General features: G+C 39.4%; 1 protein-coding gene across 1 annotated transcript in view; it reads right to left on the reverse strand.

The window, feature by feature from the left end:
- The window catches only part of AKAP6 (A-kinase anchoring protein 6), a 404,455-nt gene that overhangs the window by 139,733 nt on the left and 245,816 nt on the right, over positions 1–18,906 (reverse strand). Inside the window, exon 7 of the mRNA XM_004376527.2 lies at positions 3,483–3,631. Within this exon, the coding sequence (XP_004376584.1) occupies positions 3,483–3,631 (149 nt within the window). The remainder of the gene's footprint in view (positions 1–3,482; positions 3,632–18,906) is intronic.

Below are 18,906 nucleotides of genomic sequence, written 5' to 3' on the forward strand. Positions count from 1 at the left end.
AAAGCCTGTGAGCAGCCATCTAAGATACTGCACTGGTCTCACCCCTTCAGGAGCAAGGGAGAATGAAGAGAACAGGATACAAGGAAAAGATTAGTCTAAAGGACTAATGGACCACGGCTACCAAGGCATCCACCAGACTGAGTCCAGTACAGCTAGATGGTGCGCAGCTACCACCACTGACTACTCTGACTGGGATCACAACAGAGTGTTCTGGACAGAGCTCGAGAAGGATGTAGAACAAAACTCTAACACACAAAAAAAGACCAGATTTACTGGCCTGACAGAGACCGGAGAAATCCCGAGAGTACGGCCCCCAGACACCCCTTTAGCTCAGTGGTGAACTCGCTCACGAGGTTCACTGTTCAGCCGGGGAGTGGACAGCCCCAAAAAACAAAACGGGACTAATGAGGCACAGCAGTCCTGGGACAAGGACTAGAAGGCAGAAGGGGACAGGAAAGCTGGTGATAGTGAACCAAAGATTGAGTAAGGACAGTGTTGACATGTAGTGGGGTTCTTAACCATTGTCATAGGGCAATATGTGTACTAACTGTTCAATGAGAAACTATTTTGTTCTGTAAACCTTCATCAAAAGTGAGAATAGCAACACAACTGGAAGAACGTAATTGACGTAACTGAATTGTACATGTAGAAATTTTTGAAATGGTGTGTCTTTGGCTATGTATATTTTCACCAAAAAGAAAAAGGTCCCCCAAGGCCGAGAACGGAGTGTGTTGACATGTCGTGGGGTTGTTAACCAATGTCATAAAACAGTATGTGTACTGACTGTTTAATGCGAAAATATTCTGTAAACCTTCACCTAAAGTACAATTAAAAAAAAAGCATCGACTTCTGCCCCAGTTGAGAATCACCAGTGACTTGCAAGTTGTGGGACACTCCAGGAGCCATGTCCTCCCCAGCTGAACTAATGCCTTCCTTCTATCACGTTTTCATGACTGCTAAAGACACAGTTCATAGTTGTACGTATGCTGTGTTATACCACGTTTATACACACTTTTCATCAAGCCAAAGAGGTTATATATTCATTTGTAAACAATATCTTGATGTGTGAAGTTCTTAGAAATTTAAGATCACCATTCTATATAGCAGCTGAGTCTTCCCTGGAGTAGTCTTATTATACATTTTTCAACTAAGTACTCCATTAGTACATATAATCTTCTTAGCATGCAGATAGGCACGGGCAGGAGATAAAAACATACGAATTGTATCACCAACTTAATTTTCTCTTTAAAATACTGGATATCTATGGAATGAAGACCCTAGGAAGCCCACACTATTCCCACAGTCGCTTATCAGAAACAATGCTAATTCTATGTAACAAAAGGAACAGTTAATGAAGTTTATGTATCATTGGAGCAGATAATTTTACAAGGCTGTGTTCTTAAGCTTTCAAAATGAAGGATTTGGGAGCAGGAGTCTTGGGGGCAGGACACCCTAGATAACCTCACCCACATGTATTTCTGAAGCAATGCTTTTCTGTATGTAAACAGAAAACAGAAAGGAGTATATAGTTTTTGTCCTTAGTATTAAATAGCTGGCTTTTCTTCAGCGTACTCTTAAATTTCTGCACAATGCACAGCCTTCAGCACGAAAAGGAGCATAAACAAGGGATATCAGGCAAGTTCACCTACTCCCACTTCACAGAACAATGCAAGTTGTTAACTAAGCAATTCCCAGAGCAGATTTGTGATTTGTGGAGCCCAGAGTAAGTACTCAGGTTGGGTGCTTGGAATCTGGGGTCAGAAGCATGTGGTGCCTGCTCAGTCCCCAGGGCTTTTAGAAAACATGAAAATGTGACCTAAAGTTTGTGCTTGCATGTACAACAGAGACTATTTAGGCATTTAGAGAAATTAAAGCACGTTAAGGCCTCAAAACAGCTCATTGTACACGCTCCAAGATTGAACCTTCTCTTTGTTACTTGCTGCTATACTCTTCCTCTTGTGAATAATGTCTGCTAAACTGAACGAGTTTATGTATATACATAACATGTCTCTGTATAAAAATATCCTGATAGAGCAACAAATACTATAGATAGGCCAATTTTAAAATTTGAAAATTGTTTCCCATCGCCCAAACAGAATTATGACTCTGACCCTTTGTCTGTATTCTTAGACCCTGAGTTCTTTTTTAACACAACTGAATTTTTAATGTGTACTTAATGTATTCCAAAACTTTGTATGAGAACTGTAGGTCCAGTCAGAACTATAAGCACTTCAAAGACAAATGCAAACAAATGCATGGCAAAGCTTCTTTCCTTCTGCCTTTTCAGGGACTGTCTAGATGAAGTTACACCCCATAGGGTTACATGATACTATTAACATGTAGTGAAACTTGGGAGAATCATTTCTCCCCCTTGTTGTCTGGCTCAAGTATAGGTTATTGTTTCCATTTTTGTTATTGTAATTAGAAATCAGGTTATTGAAAAGTGTTGAATAATTAAATTTTATCACTATTTTTTCACTCTTTAATAATGACCTATTAAATATCAGAATTGAGCCATAAATAATTAAAATTATATATATATATATAATATACGTATACAATATACATATATACACATGGAGCCCTAGTGGCGAAGTGGTTAAGTGCTCAGGCTGCTGATTATATATATAACGAAAAAAACTCATTGCCATCGAGTTGATTCCAACTCATAGCAACCCCATAGGACAGGGCAGAACTACCTCACAGGATTTCCAAGGAGCGGCTGGTGGATTCAAATTGCCGACCTTCTGTTTAGCAGCCTGAGTGCTTAACCATTTCGCCACCAGGACTCCATGTATGTATATATATAGGCAATGTTTGCATAATTTTAAATTCATTTGGAGATATCTGAATCCATTTAATAGTATGATTAGTTAGTATAATATAAATACAGCCATATATCTCAGTCTGAATGAAATCGTTGATGGATCACAGAAGGTGTTGGCTCATTTCACATACTATAAACAACACAAGTGCTCATCTATTATTCCAGCTGACTTTATGTGAAGCTAAGAGGCTAGATCACACTCTCTAAACAATTATTAAATATCTAAGTTATTCAGGAGAATATTGTTCTACCAAGTTTCCAATGAGGTTCTGGTGTTAAAAAGTTTCTTAAATAGACTTTTAAATGAACTGTGAAGTTTAAAAAAGGAACATACACTGAAAAAAAATTATAAAGAAGAAAAACCAATACTATAGGGACAATGTAACCACAAAATCACTTTGTAGGTTCATAAGGCTGTTCTTTAAAAAATAATAACAATAAGTTAAAAAGTTCTGGGTTAGATGACAAAGGCTGAAAAAAATCCAGTCTTCAGTTCTGGCACAAATGAAAAAGAACACAAATGCCTATTCCATTGAGCTTCTTCTTGACTACTGACTAGGGAGGAAATGTCTGCCTAACACCTACCTACCAGTGGAAAATCATGTAAAAAGTAGAGATTAGTGCGAATAAAACAACAAAAAGAATAGTTCCCTACCCATTACTTCCCACAGAATGAACTTTTGACATATCAGCAAACTCTTCTTTTCTCTTGCTGCTGCTGGTGTACTGCTCACTGTACAGCTTGAGGGACATCTGCTCAACAGCATCTCTTTGTGCTTCCAGGTAGCATAGCTGAACCTCAGCCTGGAGAGAGGAACAAAGAGGAAACGCAGTTTTAATCCAGAAGGAATGCATTTCAAGTGAGGTGTAGCAACACAAAGAATGGGAATTGTCCACATCATTATCCCGCTCCTTCTGGAGATGGATTTAATGGGATCAGCTGGGAATATTACAGAATTATATTTTACGTCTGAATCTTATAAGCCCCTCCTTAAAATATGACCTGAATAAATGAACTCTCAGAAGGCTCAGTAAATATCACGAAATATCCCTGAGATCATAATACTGTATGATGAGACTTTACATAAAAAATTCTGTGAAATTCCTCAATAATATTCTTCCTCATCCTGCCACATATGTAACACTTATTTTTTAAAGATCCCCTTCCAACCCATACATTCTGGACACATACTCTAAACTTTTTTCTATTACCTTCCCTGAGTAGAATAAAAAAGCCTAATACTAATCCTAGCACTTCTTCAATAGTGGAAACAGACTTCATTTTTTTTTTTTTTGTTCTTTGTATTATTGTCTTTATAATTTTAAAATCGATGGAATACTGATTTTGCTTACAGGCAGGTTTGAATTGTTAAATCTTTCATAGTTACTTGGGGCTCACTGCAGTAAAGGAGAGGTAGTAAGTTCACCATGCTGTTTTCGATCAAACCAAAGCCCAAAGAATGCTGAATAATATTTGGCAGGGAAACGTATCGAATAGATGCTTTATTTATTGCAGCTGTTATGATCCCTGCGGCTTTTGAGTTCTCTAGAACACCAGATGAGACCAGGAATGAAGTCTTCTCAGTGGCAGGCTTATCAATGGTAAAGGGGAGGGAGCCATGCTGAATTCATATGCACCCTGGATCAAGGAACTATTATTTTCTTTCAACGTACTTCACTAAATTTAAGCACACCGATTAACATTGCTGATAAACCCTAAAACTGCTACTTCTTTATAATTCAATTAATATTCTCCGAAGAAAAACAGTTCTGGGTCAGCTGTTGGGCAACAGCCAGAATTCCGAAACACATTAGAAAACCCTAGTCAGACCTGACCTTCCCACTCTTAGTGTCTAGAGCCAAACAAGGCCGTTTGCCTGGACTCTTAGTTTTACAGAATTGATCACAGAGAAAAGACAGAATATTATAAAGTGACAGCTGTTTAAGGGGGCAAATTAGAGCTCTGTAAAGGAAATGAGTAGCTTATGAAAAGTAGAGTTGCACATCATTTTAGAGTTCATAAGTTGTTGCTTTCCACAAGCAGCTAGTTATGAACCAGTAAGGAAGAACTTTAAGAAGCATTAAAAGCACTATATTCTTATAATCAAAGCTTTAGATATCAGTTCAAAACTGCAATCTATATAATGGTGCATGTGAACTTTTTTCCTCAAACTAGTTAGTTTGAACAAGAATAGACTCGACTGGATTAAGAATTATGTCAAACACTATAAATAAAAGATAATGTCACATGGAGCATACTGAGTTTGTTGGGGGGAGGGTGTTAGATCTAGCGTTATTTAGCATCTTTATTAATGATCTGGAAGAGGAGGGTTGCAGCATGTTAATGGCATATGTAGAAGAGTCCCAGCCAAGAGGTTTGCAAACATCATGGAACTTAGAGGACTAACAACCATGGATTTAAGAATATTAATATTTTTAAAAGTAAACCTGAATATTGAGGGTCAATCATTAGAAAAAACATTTTAGAATATATCTTTTAAAAGATCATACAACATTCTTATGTGATAAATATGAGAAAACTGAGAGATATTAGACGATAGTCAAAGAACGTATAAACAATACTCCTCCCAAATGCCCCTACCCTTGCCTCCCTCAAGCAATAGGTGCAACAGGGCATAATGGGAAGTCTTCGCCACTAATCATTCCATTTGAAGCCACACTAGAATCACGCATCTGTGCTAACAGTCCCAATGGGCTGGTTTGATCCCTAGGTGTTCCCTTAGCTTTTAAGCATTCTAAGGAAACCACTACATATTCTGGGAAATAATCTCACAAATGTGTGTCACTGATCCAAAAAGGATCATAAAGAAGGAGGCCAATTTAATGTTAAAATCATCACCACTGTGGAAAAATAAGCTGAGTTCATCCCTTTGTATCCTCAGTCATTTCTGTGTACAGAGGAAACACTTCTCATATGACAGAGATACACAGAAAGGAGTTCAAAGAACAATGCTGAGGGCAACTGGAAGGATAATTAGTCATCTTATGAAAATGACTGAAATGGTGTAATCTAAGACTTTTATTGCATAGTATCTCACAGGCATTTGGCATAGCAAACTGCTCTATGTTAACGAGGAGATGAATTGGATGGCCCAGCTCTTTCCTATCCATCTCTATTTCTATCTCTGCTTTCAGTGATTCATTTCTAAATTGATGATAAAAATAGAACTAAAGTAGTTCCTTCTGCTAAGGTTGAATGGCTCTGCCAGTCTAAATTTCTCTGCAGACTGTCTTAACTTTTTCTCATACTATATTCTAGTCCAAAGACAAATTTTAAGGAGAAAGATGTGAAGAAAATATAGCTGTTTAAAAACAGTAACACTGAATATCTGGCTAGCACAAACAGTTTGCACTCGTCTACTAACCTAAAGTTTGGTGATTCAAATCCACCCAGCGGCATCATGGAAGAAAGACCTGGAAATATGCTTCTGTAAAGATTACAGTCAAGAAACTCTATTGAGCAGTTCTACTCTGTAACAAATGGGGTCACCATGAGTCGCAACTGACTACACAGCAACGAGTTTGGTTTTTATTACAGTAGGGGATACTTTAAAAAAAATGACTATTTTACAAAAGGCAACATACCAACAATGATTAAATAATATTACAGATGTGTACTCAACAGGATTTGGTAATTTACCTATTAAGGAAAATAAAAGGGAAGAAGACTTAGTGAATGATTCACCTCTTCATCCCTGGATAGCTGAAAGGCTCACAGTACCATCAATGGGAGAAAGGAGGATAAGAAAAGCAGTATGGGAGGATGGAAGAAATCAGCTGGATTTGCATCTTTTAGTTAGAGGTCTTGTGGGACACTCAGAATGAGGAGTTCAGCAAGCAGGTAGACATATTAAGACTGAAATATAAACCTGGAGGAAATGGTGGACATTATGAGATGGAATGAGACTACTATGGGAAAAGAGTATGATGGGTAGAAAAGAAGGCTCAACTCTCAGTTACTCTAGTGTAGGCCTGCATTCCCTTGGCTGACCCAATAAGATGGCTTCACAATCGCTCTCTCTCTCTCTCCTTTTCCACCATCCCCAAATCTGTTTTATATATTAATTGATCTTTTTCAACCTTACCTGAGATCACTGGTGTATTCCTCAGGGCTTGATTCTGGAACCCTTCTCTTGATCTACACTCTCTTCTGTGGCTTTGAACACCATCTATTGATAACTTTCAGTCCTCTCCTCTGAGCTCCACACTTACATATCCAACTGACCATCTGACATTGCTACTTGGATTTACTTTAAGCATAAATTTCAAAACAGAATTCTTTATTCTCATCCTCATCGCACCTCCTGAACCTTTCTGTACTTAAGCCTCTCCTTTTAAGTAAATGACACCATCTGTTACTCAAGTCAGAAACCTCAGAGTCATCCTTGACTCCTTCCTCTCCTTCATTTCCCACAGACAGTTAAATTCTGTTGATTCCTCTTCAAAAACATCTCTCCAGTCTGTCTGGATGTCTCCAACATGCACTGCCTCTAGCTTGGTCTAAGCCTCCATCTCTCCTTCTCTCACCTGCAGTACAGTAACTGTCTTCTAAAGAATCTGCTCTCACTTATTCCTGCCCTTCCAATCTCTTCTTACAAAATATGAGCTGGTTTCATGCTGCATTCAGACCTAAGTGCCAAGCTCCTCCTGATTTGGCTCCTGCCTACCTCAGACCTCATTTCCTACCAGTCTCCCTCTTGATCACCGTGCCCCTGTCAGCCTCACCTTCTTTCAGTTCTTTAAGCACTCCAAACTCTTTCCTGCCTCAGGACCTTTCCACATATTGTTCCCTTTCTCTGGTACATTCTCTAGCTAATTCTTTCACATCCTTCAGCTCTCAGCTGACATTTACTTCTCAGGAAGATCATCCCTGACCACTGTATCAAAAGTCAATTCACTCTATTTTTCTCTATTTCAGAATCCTGCTTATTTCCTTCATAGTACATATTACAATTTAAAATTATTATATTTGCTAGTTTACACTTTTTCTGTCTCTGTATCCAGACTCCAAGCTCCAGAAGGGATGGTATCTGCTTCCTTTGCCATTTTGTATTCCTAGTACCCCAGCAGTGCCTGGAACATGACAGGAGCTGAGTAAAGAATTGCTGAATGAATTAAATGTACATTTGTGCATCCATCCATTTATTAATCATATGTGTTTAGTGAGTCTTTATCATGTGCCAGGAACTGTGCCAGGGGCTGTGGGTACAAAGAAGAATAAAACATAGTCCCCTGCCTCAAGGGAGTGCTGCATGGTAGAAAAGTAGGTCTTGTTGACAGATAACTAACTACCATACATGCGCTATGCAGAATGACTGTGTGGGAGGATGGGGAATGAAATAAATAATAGTCTGAGGGTGAGGGGTGGGCAGCAAATGTTTGATAGAGGTGGAATTTGAGCCAATCTGGAGTATGGGTGGGATTTTTCAGGTGGAGAAGTGGGTAGTATAACTTATATGTCCAGAAGTTCAGAGTCATGGAAGGACTTGGTATGTTCACAGAATGGTGGCTGGAGCTTTGGAGGCATTTGAACAAAGAGGTGAAGTGGAAGGGGATGAACTGTGAAGGATGTCAAGTTAAGGAATCTGAGCGCTATCCGGGGAACAACCAAAGGTCAACAAAAGCCATCACTGTTTCTGTGATGGCCTTAATTTTCCTCCTTTCTCCCTTTTTCTGTCATGACAAGATAGTCATCTGATGGACTGGTCCAAATATGGTTGCATAGTTCCTGCCCCTGGTGTACTTTGAAAACACTGTGTTGAGTAGGGAATCAGCAATTCCCATCTGTCCAGAAGTCCAGCGTCCCAAACAGGAATGCCTAGGAGACTCTAGTAACTAGTATCGCTAGCAAACTTTTAACATGATAAAGTTAGAAATGCTGCCTTCTTGTCTTAGGTTTAATATAATTGCTTTGCTGCTTATTATTAGTAGCATGTTTCTTCCTTTTATTTTGTATGCACCTAGATCCTAATTACTAATTAGGATCTAATTACTGGTGATTGGAATGCTAAACTTGGAAACAAAGAAGAAGGATCGGTAGTTGGAAAATATGGCCTTGGTGACAGAACCAATGACGGAGATTGCATGATAGATTTTGCAAGACCAACAACTTCATTGCAAATATCTTTTTCCACCAACAAAAATGGCGAATATACACATGGACCTCTCCAGATGGAATACACAGGAATCAAATTGACTACATCTGTGGAGAGAGACGATGGAAAAGCTCAATGTCATCAGTCAGAACAAGGTGAAGGGCCAACTGTGGAACAGACCATCAATTTGCTCATATGCAAGTTCAAGCTGAAACTGAAGAAAATTAGAACAAGTCCACGAGAGCCAAAGTATGACCTTGAGTATATCCCACCTGAGTTTAGAGACAGACCGTCTCAAGAACATATTTCACACGTTGTACACTCATGACCAAAGACCAGATGAGTTGTGGAATGACATCAAGGACATCATACATAAAGAAAGCAAGAGGTCATTAAAAAGACAGGAAAGAAAGAAAAGACCAAAATGGATGTCGGAAGAGTCTCTGAAATTTTCTCTTGAATGTCAAGTAGCTAAAGCAAAGGAAGAAATGATCAAGTCAAAGAACTGAACAGTACATTTCAAAGGGCAGCTTGAGAAGACAAAGTAAAGTATTATAATGACATGTGCAAAGAGCTGGAGATAGGAAACCAAAAGGAAAGAACACGCTCAGCATTTCTCAAGCTGAAAGAACTGAAGAAAAAATTGAAGCCTTGAATTGCAATAGTGAAGGATTCTATGGGGAAAATAGTAAACGATGCAGGAAGCATCAAAAGGAGATGGAAGGAATACGAAGAGCCATTATACCAAAAAGAACTGGCCACTGTTCAACCATTTCAAGAGGTAGCATGTGATCAGGAGCCAATGGTAATGAAGGAAGAAGTCTAAGCTTCACTGAAGGCATTGGTGAAAAACAAGGCTCCAGGAACTGATGGAATATCAGTTATGTTTCAACAAACAGATGCAGCTCTGGAAATGCTCACTCATCTATGCCAAGAAATTTGGAAGACAGCTACCTGGCCAACTGACTGGAAGAGATCCATATGTATTCCTATTCCCAAGAAACGTGATCCAACTGAATACGGAAATTATCAAATAATATCATTAATATCACACACAAGTAAAATTTTGCTGAAGATTATTCAAAAGCAGCTGCAGCAGTATGTCAACAGGGAACTGCCAGAAATTCAAGCAGGATTCAGAAGAGGACGTGGAACCAGGGATATCATTGCTGATGTCAGATGGATCCTGGCTGAAAGCAGAGAATACCAGAAAGATGTTTACCTGTGTTTTATCGACTATGCAAAGGCATTCAACTATGTGGATCCTAACAAATTATGGATAACATTGCAAAGAATGGGAATTCCAGAACACTTAATTGAGTACATGAGGAACCTGTACATAGATCAAGAGGCAGTCTTCTGTATGGATTACACCTCAACATAAATAAAACAAAAATCCTCACAACCGGACCAATAAGCAACATCATGATAAAAGGAGAAAAGACTGAAGTTGTCAAGGATTTCATTTTACTTGGATCCACAATCAACATCCATGGAAGCAGCAGTCAAGAAATCAAAAGACCTATTGCACTGGGAAAAATGCTGCAAAACACCTCTTTAAAGTGTTGAAAAGCAAAAATGTCCCCTTGAAAACTAAGGTGTGCCTGACCCAAGCCATGGTATTTTCAATCGCGTCATATGCACGCAAAAGTTGGACAATGAATAAGAAGACCAAAGAAGAATTGACGCCTTTGAATCGTGGTGTTGGTGAAGAATATTGTATATACCATGGACTGCCAAAAGAACGACCAAATCTGTCTTGGAAGAAGTACAACCAGAATGCTCTTTAGAAGCAAGGATGGCGAGACTACATCTTACATACTTTGGACATGTTGTCAGGAGGGATCAGTCCCTGGAGTAGGACATCATGCTTGGTAAAGTAGAGGGTCAGCAAAAAAGAGGAAGACCCTCAACAAGATGGACTGACACAGCGGCTGCAACAAAGGGCTCAAGCATCACAACGATGGTGAGCATGGTACAGGAGTGGGTAGTGTTTCGTTCTGTGGTACATAGGGTCCCTATGAATCGGAACTGACTTGACAGCACCCAACAATAACAACAGATTCTAAATCAGTAGAGATACTTCACTTCAAATTTACACTTCAGATTAATAATTTAATCAGGACACAATACACAGTGTTCTAAAGTATTTTATTTAAATTTGGTTTGGTGTGTGGTGAACGAAATTCAATGATTTAGAACCTGAATAATTATTCAACTATCTACTTCCCTCTGATCTTGTATGCCTAACTTATACTAAATTAGTTGTTGCTGTTGTTAGGTGCTGTCGTGTCAGTTCAGACTCACAGTGACCCTACGTACAACAGAATGAAACACTGCCCAGTCCTGTGCCATGCTCACAATCACTGTTACGCTTGAGCCCATTACTGCAGCCACTGTGTCAATTCAGCTCACTGAGAATCTTCCTCTCTTTTGCTGATCCTCTACTTTACCAAGCATGATGTCCTTCTCCAGAGACTGGTCCCTCCTGATAACATGTCCAAAGTACATGAGACCAAGATGTAATCCATACTTAAGGCTGGAGTCTTTGATCTTCGTAAAAAAGTGCTTCAAGTCTTCTTTGCTTTCAGCAAGCAAAGTTGTGTCATCTGTATATCACAGGTTGTTAAGAAGTCATCCTCCAATCCGGATGCCACATTCTTCTTCATATAGTCTAACTTCTTGGATTATTTGCTCAGTATACAGATTGAGTAAATATGGTGAAAGGATACAACCCTGATGCACACCTTTCCTGATTTTAAACCACACAGTATCCCCTTTTTCTATTTGAACAACTGCCTCTTGGTTTATGTACAGGTTCCTCATGAGCACAATTAAGTGTTCTGGAATTCCTATTCTTCACAATGTTATCCATAATTTGTTATGATCCACACAGTCAAATGCCTTTGCATAGTCAATAAAACACAGGTAAACATCTTCCTATTCTGTCTCAGACTGGAAGCTCCACTGAAACCTGTCCATCATGAGTGACCCTGATGGTATTTGAAATACCAGTGGCTTAGCTTCCAGCATCACAGCAACATGCAAGCCACCAAAATACAACAAACTGACAGAAAAGTAGGGGACCAAAATAGTTAGTCCATGATATATTTGGGGGACATTTCAGTGATTCTAACAATCTTTAAGGATTAAATCACATATCAATTTTATAATCACATATAGACATAAGCTTTATCCTTGCCCTAAAAAGCACTGACTTAGTTAAGAAATATCAGTGATTTCATTATGACTTCATGTTCAGCATCGTTTATTGGGCTAACTATTTTGAGAATATTAAAACTGATTTTACTCTTTCTTGACTCATGCCATTGTGTATCTCCCATGCTTGCTTATACTCTACTTCATGGGTTCCCAACACATCTTCCTGTCTACTTACATCAGGGTCCATGTCCTGTATTCCCTCCTGTTTCTATGGATGAACTTTCCATATAGCTAAGGCCAATCCTCTCCACTGTGCACCAGACCCCACCTCTTATTGAAGCAAAGATATCACCCCGCTAATCACCCTTCTCTCCTGCATCATCAAGTTTTTCCTCTCTACAGTATCATTCTTATTAAAAAAAAAAAAAACAAAACTCATTGCCATTGAATCAATTCTGACTCATAGCCGCCCTATGGGACAGCACAGAACTACCACATAGGGTTTCCAAGGAGCGGCTGGTGGATTCAAACTGCCCATCTTTTAGTTAGCAGCCACTCTCTTAACCACTGCATCACCAGGTCTCCACAACATTCTCATTAGCACATTAATAAACAAACATGCTGTTGTTTTCCCTATGGTTGAAAAAAAAAAGGGAAAATAATTTCTTGACACCAGTTGATACCAATCTCCCCCCAGCCATAACCCCATTTTTCTGTTCTCCATTGCAGCAAAACCACTTTTTCATGCGTTGCCTATCCTTGTTGTTTCCAGTTTCTCCCCACTTTTCTCTTGAACACACCTCAGTCAGACTTTAGTCCCCAAAATTCAACTGAAATTGTTCAACAATGTCGTGGGTGTCCTCTATATTCCCCACGCCAGCAGTCAATCCTCAGTTCTCATCCTGACCCGATCTCTCAGCATTAACCACTGTTGGTCACTCCTTCCTTCTTGACACATTGTCTTCAGTGGGCTGTCAGGACATCACATTCTCCTAGATTTCCTCACTGGCTGCTCCATTTCAGTCCCCTTTGATAGTTTCTTCTCATCTCCCCAACATAAAAATGTTGGTGGTCTGGTCTTCACTCCCAAAGATTTCCTCTCCTAGTCTCACAGCTTCTCAGTCAGAGAAACCCTAGTACCTACCACATATACATTACCGGCCTAGACACCCTCCCCAAGCACTGGCCCTGTGTGACCAACTGCCTTCTTCACATGTCCACCTGGGTATCTAACATACATTTTTTTTTTTATTGTGCTTTAAGTGAAGGTTCACAATTCAAGTCAGTTTCTTATACAAAAATTTATACACACACTGCTACGTGACCCTGGTTGCTCCCCTGTACTGTGACAGCACACTCCTCTTTTCCACCCTGGATCTCCCATGTCCATTCAACCAGCTCCTGAGCCTCTCTGCCTTCTCATCTCACCTCCGGACAGGAGCTGCCTATTTAGTCTCATGTATCTACTTGAGCTAAGAAGCACACTCCTTATGAGTATCACTTTATGTCCCATAAAAAACCCGAACCCATTGCTGTCAAGTTGATTCCAACTCACAGCGACCTTATCGGATACAGTAGAACTGCCCTATAGGGTTTCCAAGGAGTGCCTGGTGGATTTGAACTGCTGCCCTTTTGCTCAGCAGCTGTAACTCTTAACCACTTCGCCACCAGAGTTTCCTTATGTCCCATGGTCCAGTCTAGTCTTCGTCTGAAGAGTTGGCCTTGGGAATGGTTTCAGCTCTGGGCCAACAGAGAGTCTGGGGGCCATGTCTTCTAGAGTCCCTCCAGTCTCAGTCAAACCATTAAGTCTGGTCTTTTGACTGGAATTTGATTTCTGCACCCCACTTTTCTCCTGCTCCAAGGGACTCTCTGTTGTGTTCCCTGTCAGGGCAGTCATTGGTGGTAGCTGGGCACCATCTAGTTCTTCTGGTCTCAAGATGATGGAGTCTCTGATTTATGTGGCCCTTTCTGTCTCTTGGGCTAATATTTTCCTTGTGTCTTTGGTGTTCTTCATTCTCCTTTACTCCAGGTGGGTTGAAACCAATTGATGCATCTTAGATGGCCACTTGCTAGCTTTTAAGACCCCAGATGCCACTCACCAAAGTGCGATGCAGAACATTTTCTTAATAAACTTCATTATGCCAATTGACCTAGATGTCCTCTGAAACCATGGTCCCCAAACCCCCACCCATGCTACTCTGCCCTTCAAAGTGTTTGGTTGTATTCAGGAAACTTCTTAGCTCTTGGTTTAGTTCAGTTGTGCTGACTTCCCCTGTAGTGTATGCTGTCCTTCCCTTCACCTAAGGTAATTCTTGTCTAGTTTCTGGTTAGTGAATAACCCTCTCCCTCCCTCCTCACCCTTATAACCATAAAAGAATGCTTTCTGCTGTGTTTAAACTTCTTCTTGAGTTTTTATAATAGTGGTCTTATACAATATTTGTCTTTTTGTGACTGATTAAATTCACTCAGCGTAATGCCTTCCAGATTCATCCATGTTATGAGATTTTCACAGGTTCATTGTTGTTCTTTATCATCGTGTAGTATTCCATTGTGTGAATATACCAGAATTTGTTTATCCATTCATCTGTTGATGGGCACCTAGGTTGTTTCTGTCTTTTTGTTATTGTGAACAGTGCTGCAATGAACACGGGTATACATATGTCTATTTGTGTGACAGCTCTTATTTCTCTAGGATATATTCCAAGGAGTGGGAATGCTGGATCATATAGTACTTCTATTTCTAGCTTTTTAAGGAAGTGCCGAATCTATTTCTAAAGTGATTGTACCATTTTACATTCCCACCAACAGTGTATTAGTGTTCCAGTCTCTCCACAACCTCTTCTAAACACACATTTGTAATGTAACACATCCAAAACCAAAGTCCTGATAATCTTACCCTAAATCCCTTCAGCTCCCGTAGTTTTTTTCAGGAGAGGTAACTCTAGTCTTCTAGTTGCTTACAACCAAATTGTGGATTCAGCCTTTACTTCCTCCCTCCCTCAATCTTCTCATCCACTCTATAAGCAAATCCTGTCAGCTCTAACTTTAATTTATCCAGAAACTGACCTCTTCTTAACACCTCTAGCATTTCACGCTTGGCTTCTGCAATAGCCTCTGACTGATCTCCTTTCTCTCACCCTTGCCCTTCTATAGTCTGTTATAAAAAAACAGCCAGAATAATCCTTTTAAAATGAAAGTAAAAAAATTTCATTCAAAACACCCAGTGGTTTCCCAACCCTTTCAGAGTAAAAGCCAGTGTTCTCACAATGGACTACATAGCCCAAAGCATCACCTCTCAGACCCCATCTCCTATGAGTCCTACTTTGGCCACAGTGACCTTGCAGTTCCTCAGAAACTTCAGCCATGGCCATACTTCAAGCACTCTGCATTTGTTGTTGCCTCTGCCTTGAATGTTCTTTTTCTACATATGTACAAGGCTTATGAGAACTTAGGCTTACCTTGTCCAAGACTGGCCACCTGCAGGCTGGCCTCCCAGAAAGGAAAGCTGATGTTTTGTGGTAAGGCAATTATCATGATCAACTGCAAGGCTCTGATCCCTAGATCCTCTACTGTGCTTCTACCAAGGCTGGCGCTTTCTTAAACATGAACACTAATGTGATGAATCCTGCCATAAGCTAGCTGTCACTCAGCTGCAACCAGACGTCTTGACCATGCCAGAGGAGAGGATGGTTTTACTCCCAGCCACAGATGCCTAGGTGGCAGGCTAGGGATAGTCAAGATTCTACCTTGTCATATTAATATTGTGTCCTCTTATTGCTCTGGTGTCCTGGCCTTTGCTTCCCTAATCATGCTGTTTGAACATCCCACAGTCCTCCCCTGCTTTGCACTGCCTTAGAATAAACAGGCAATGGGGCACCAGCATGCCTCCCACTGAGGCTTTCTCTAAGAGTTCTCCCAGTGATCACTGCTGCAGTTGGCCTGGTGGGAGTGCTCTTGGGGCGCGTGCTCTGGTTTATATGACAGTTGGCTCTCTCATCTTCCTCAGGTCGTTGATGAAATGTCATCTTCTCATCCAAGTCTTCCCTGACATGGCTACTTAAAACTGCAATTCACCCCCACCCCAGCAATCCCTATACCTTTTCATACATATTTCCTACATGTAGTCAAAAATACGTTGTTTATTTTGTATTGTCCATCTTCCTCCAGTGAATGGGAAGCCCCAGTAGGGCAGGGATTTTTGTCCATATGTTCATTGCTGTATCCCTAGCACCCAGCACAGTGCATGCTATGTGACAGGCACTCTATACAAATTGGTCGAATAAATTTTACTAAACTTGCAAATCTGAAATGATTTAAAAAAGGCAAAGAAAACAGATAGTTTGAAGACTGAAGCCTCAGCTTGATGTTTAAAATCTTTGACTTCAGTCTCTCAGAAAGGAGACTACTTTTTTTAACAGAAAATAAAATAATTGGACTATATAACTTGTTAACTATTCTCTAGAAAAAAAGAAGAGTTTCTATAATTCAAGAGTCATTTAGGTGAGGAAACATCAACAGTGTCACCGTTGGTATTTGGGAGAGTCCCACACTAGCTCAGGAGGATCTTGGGGATCCTTCAATATAATAAGGGAAAAGCCTACTTTTTCTGGCAACAATTTTGTCATTTGAGGATATTTTCCTACTTTTACTACTCAGTGTCTTTTACCTTTAAGGTAGTATCTCTAAGCACTTGCCTCTTCCTTTTCTTCCTTACACAAATATTTACCATGCCTCCCTTCTTTCCTGACGATAATATCTCTCCTATGCAATTGGCCCAGATCGCTTCCTTCTGGAAACACCTTCAGGTCTTAAGACACCCACCCTGCTAAGGACTTCCAGGGTTGATTAGAATCTACACTTAGAAACTTCCATGCTTTTGTTTAGCCAAGTTCCTCACACTCACTCCAGGATTTAGAGTTGTCACCTTTACAGTATTTCCCCCTAAGATCTTGGTTATTTTGTGTGTTTTTGCTTTTGTTGTTATTTTCCTGTCGGTAGTTCATAATTTCCTAAAATAACTTGCCTTGGGGATGAATTCAAAGTGCATTTCTTTTGTCCAGAACTGAACTCTCTAATGACACCTATTCACATATCCATAACTAGCTACATTCTGGCTGAATACAAATATCATTTACAATTACAAATGAGTGAGAATCCCACACTGTTCTTCCAGTCCTGTGTGCAGACTAAGTAGAGTGAGCCATGACTCTGTCAAAGTGTTCTTCTACAGAATCAGAGCAAGGAGTACTGCAATGAAAGGGAACAATGTATTTCTCTGAGGTAATGTTGACTAAGGGTCTTCATTTATTCATTCAGCAAATATATCTTGAGTATCTCTTACATGTATGGCATTGTGCAAGATACAAATCTAGGTGACATGTCGCCTGTCCCCAAGAACTTCTAACCTGTAATTACAGAAAAATCATTAAATGATAGGAGCTTAAAAATTCATTCAAGCATAAGATCAATATTACATTTCAAAACTACTGCCAAAGAAACAATTATTAAGTTTGATCAAATGTTCATTGGATAAGACAAGAGAGTTTTAAAGTATTAAAAATATATTTGCCCGTTGTTAAAAATTAAATATATATGAAAATATAACAAAGAATCTTAAAGATATTTAATTATTATTACTCAGCAAAGACTAATGTTTATACTAATCTCTGTATACTAGGATACAAAATATCTATAGCTATATTGGCAGTTTCAGAAAACCCAGCCTTAGGCTCTTCCAGGGTTATTTATAGATCTCATAGCCAATGAAGTCAGGACTACTGAAAAAGATAATCGATTTATGTAAAAATATATATATATTTGTGTCTTTAAGAGGTCATCTTTATTTTATTGACTTGATGTTTGCCAACTGTTAAAAACAATCACTATGATGTTTAGAAAATTCAATTTTAAGGCTATGTCCTTAATGATATTTGTTAAATGGTAAGCATTTAGATAAAGTGGAGAAATTAACACCAATACTATTTTCATTATTTCCTCTGCATTTGTTTGTATGTAAAAAAAAAAAAAAAAGTCCTTTTCCTTCATTATAGAGAAAGAATGTAACTTTAATGGCAGATGAGATTTTTATTAAAAGCAACATCCACCACCACCACCTCCATCTAACAAGCATAAAGACCAAACACATCACATGATTGCATTTGTGGAGCCCTTCATCCATCACCACCACCCCCTCTTATTTCTAATGCAAGTGGATGAACTCATTAAAAATGCAGCATTTTATGTCATGAGATGGGGAGGGGAGGGAGCGTGATTGCACTGTGTGAACTAGGGGGGATGATTAGAATTTTCGATGCCTCTCCATTACTGTTTCTCTAGCAAATCTCTGTACAATGACATAAGCATCAAGTCTGTGTTTATGTTTTACGGCTGCATCCTTCTTCCCATCTTCCAAATTCCACTACAACAAGTCTTTACTTACTTTCTGGCAGAAACTAAAAAATTAAAGATGTATAATGTAAAGATACAATCTCAGCTTCTCTTGCCCTGCAGGACTGGCAGTTCTTTTCCTAGTACAATTATGCTGGCAAATGCAGCTATTAACTCTGTGACTATGACATGCAGTCTAGTTCCTTTGAAATTCTATAAAATAGTTGTCCTTAGATGGTGACAGAGAGGAAGGAATGAAGCAGGATCAACAAGAATTACTTTACATACTAATAACAACAATTTAGTTATCAAAACAGAACCGAACAAGTGTGCCTTTGTACTGTTCTTTTAAAAATTTAGCCTCCTAGGGTTCTAATAATCAGGGCCTATGGTTCAGGAATGCTCCGTAGCACT

Source organism: Trichechus manatus, unplaced genomic scaffold (assembly GCF_000243295.1).
Source record: "Trichechus manatus latirostris isolate Lorelei unplaced genomic scaffold, TriManLat1.0 scaffold00043, whole genome shotgun sequence".
In the NCBI taxonomy this organism is placed as follows: domain Eukaryota; kingdom Metazoa; phylum Chordata; class Mammalia; order Sirenia; family Trichechidae; genus Trichechus; species Trichechus manatus.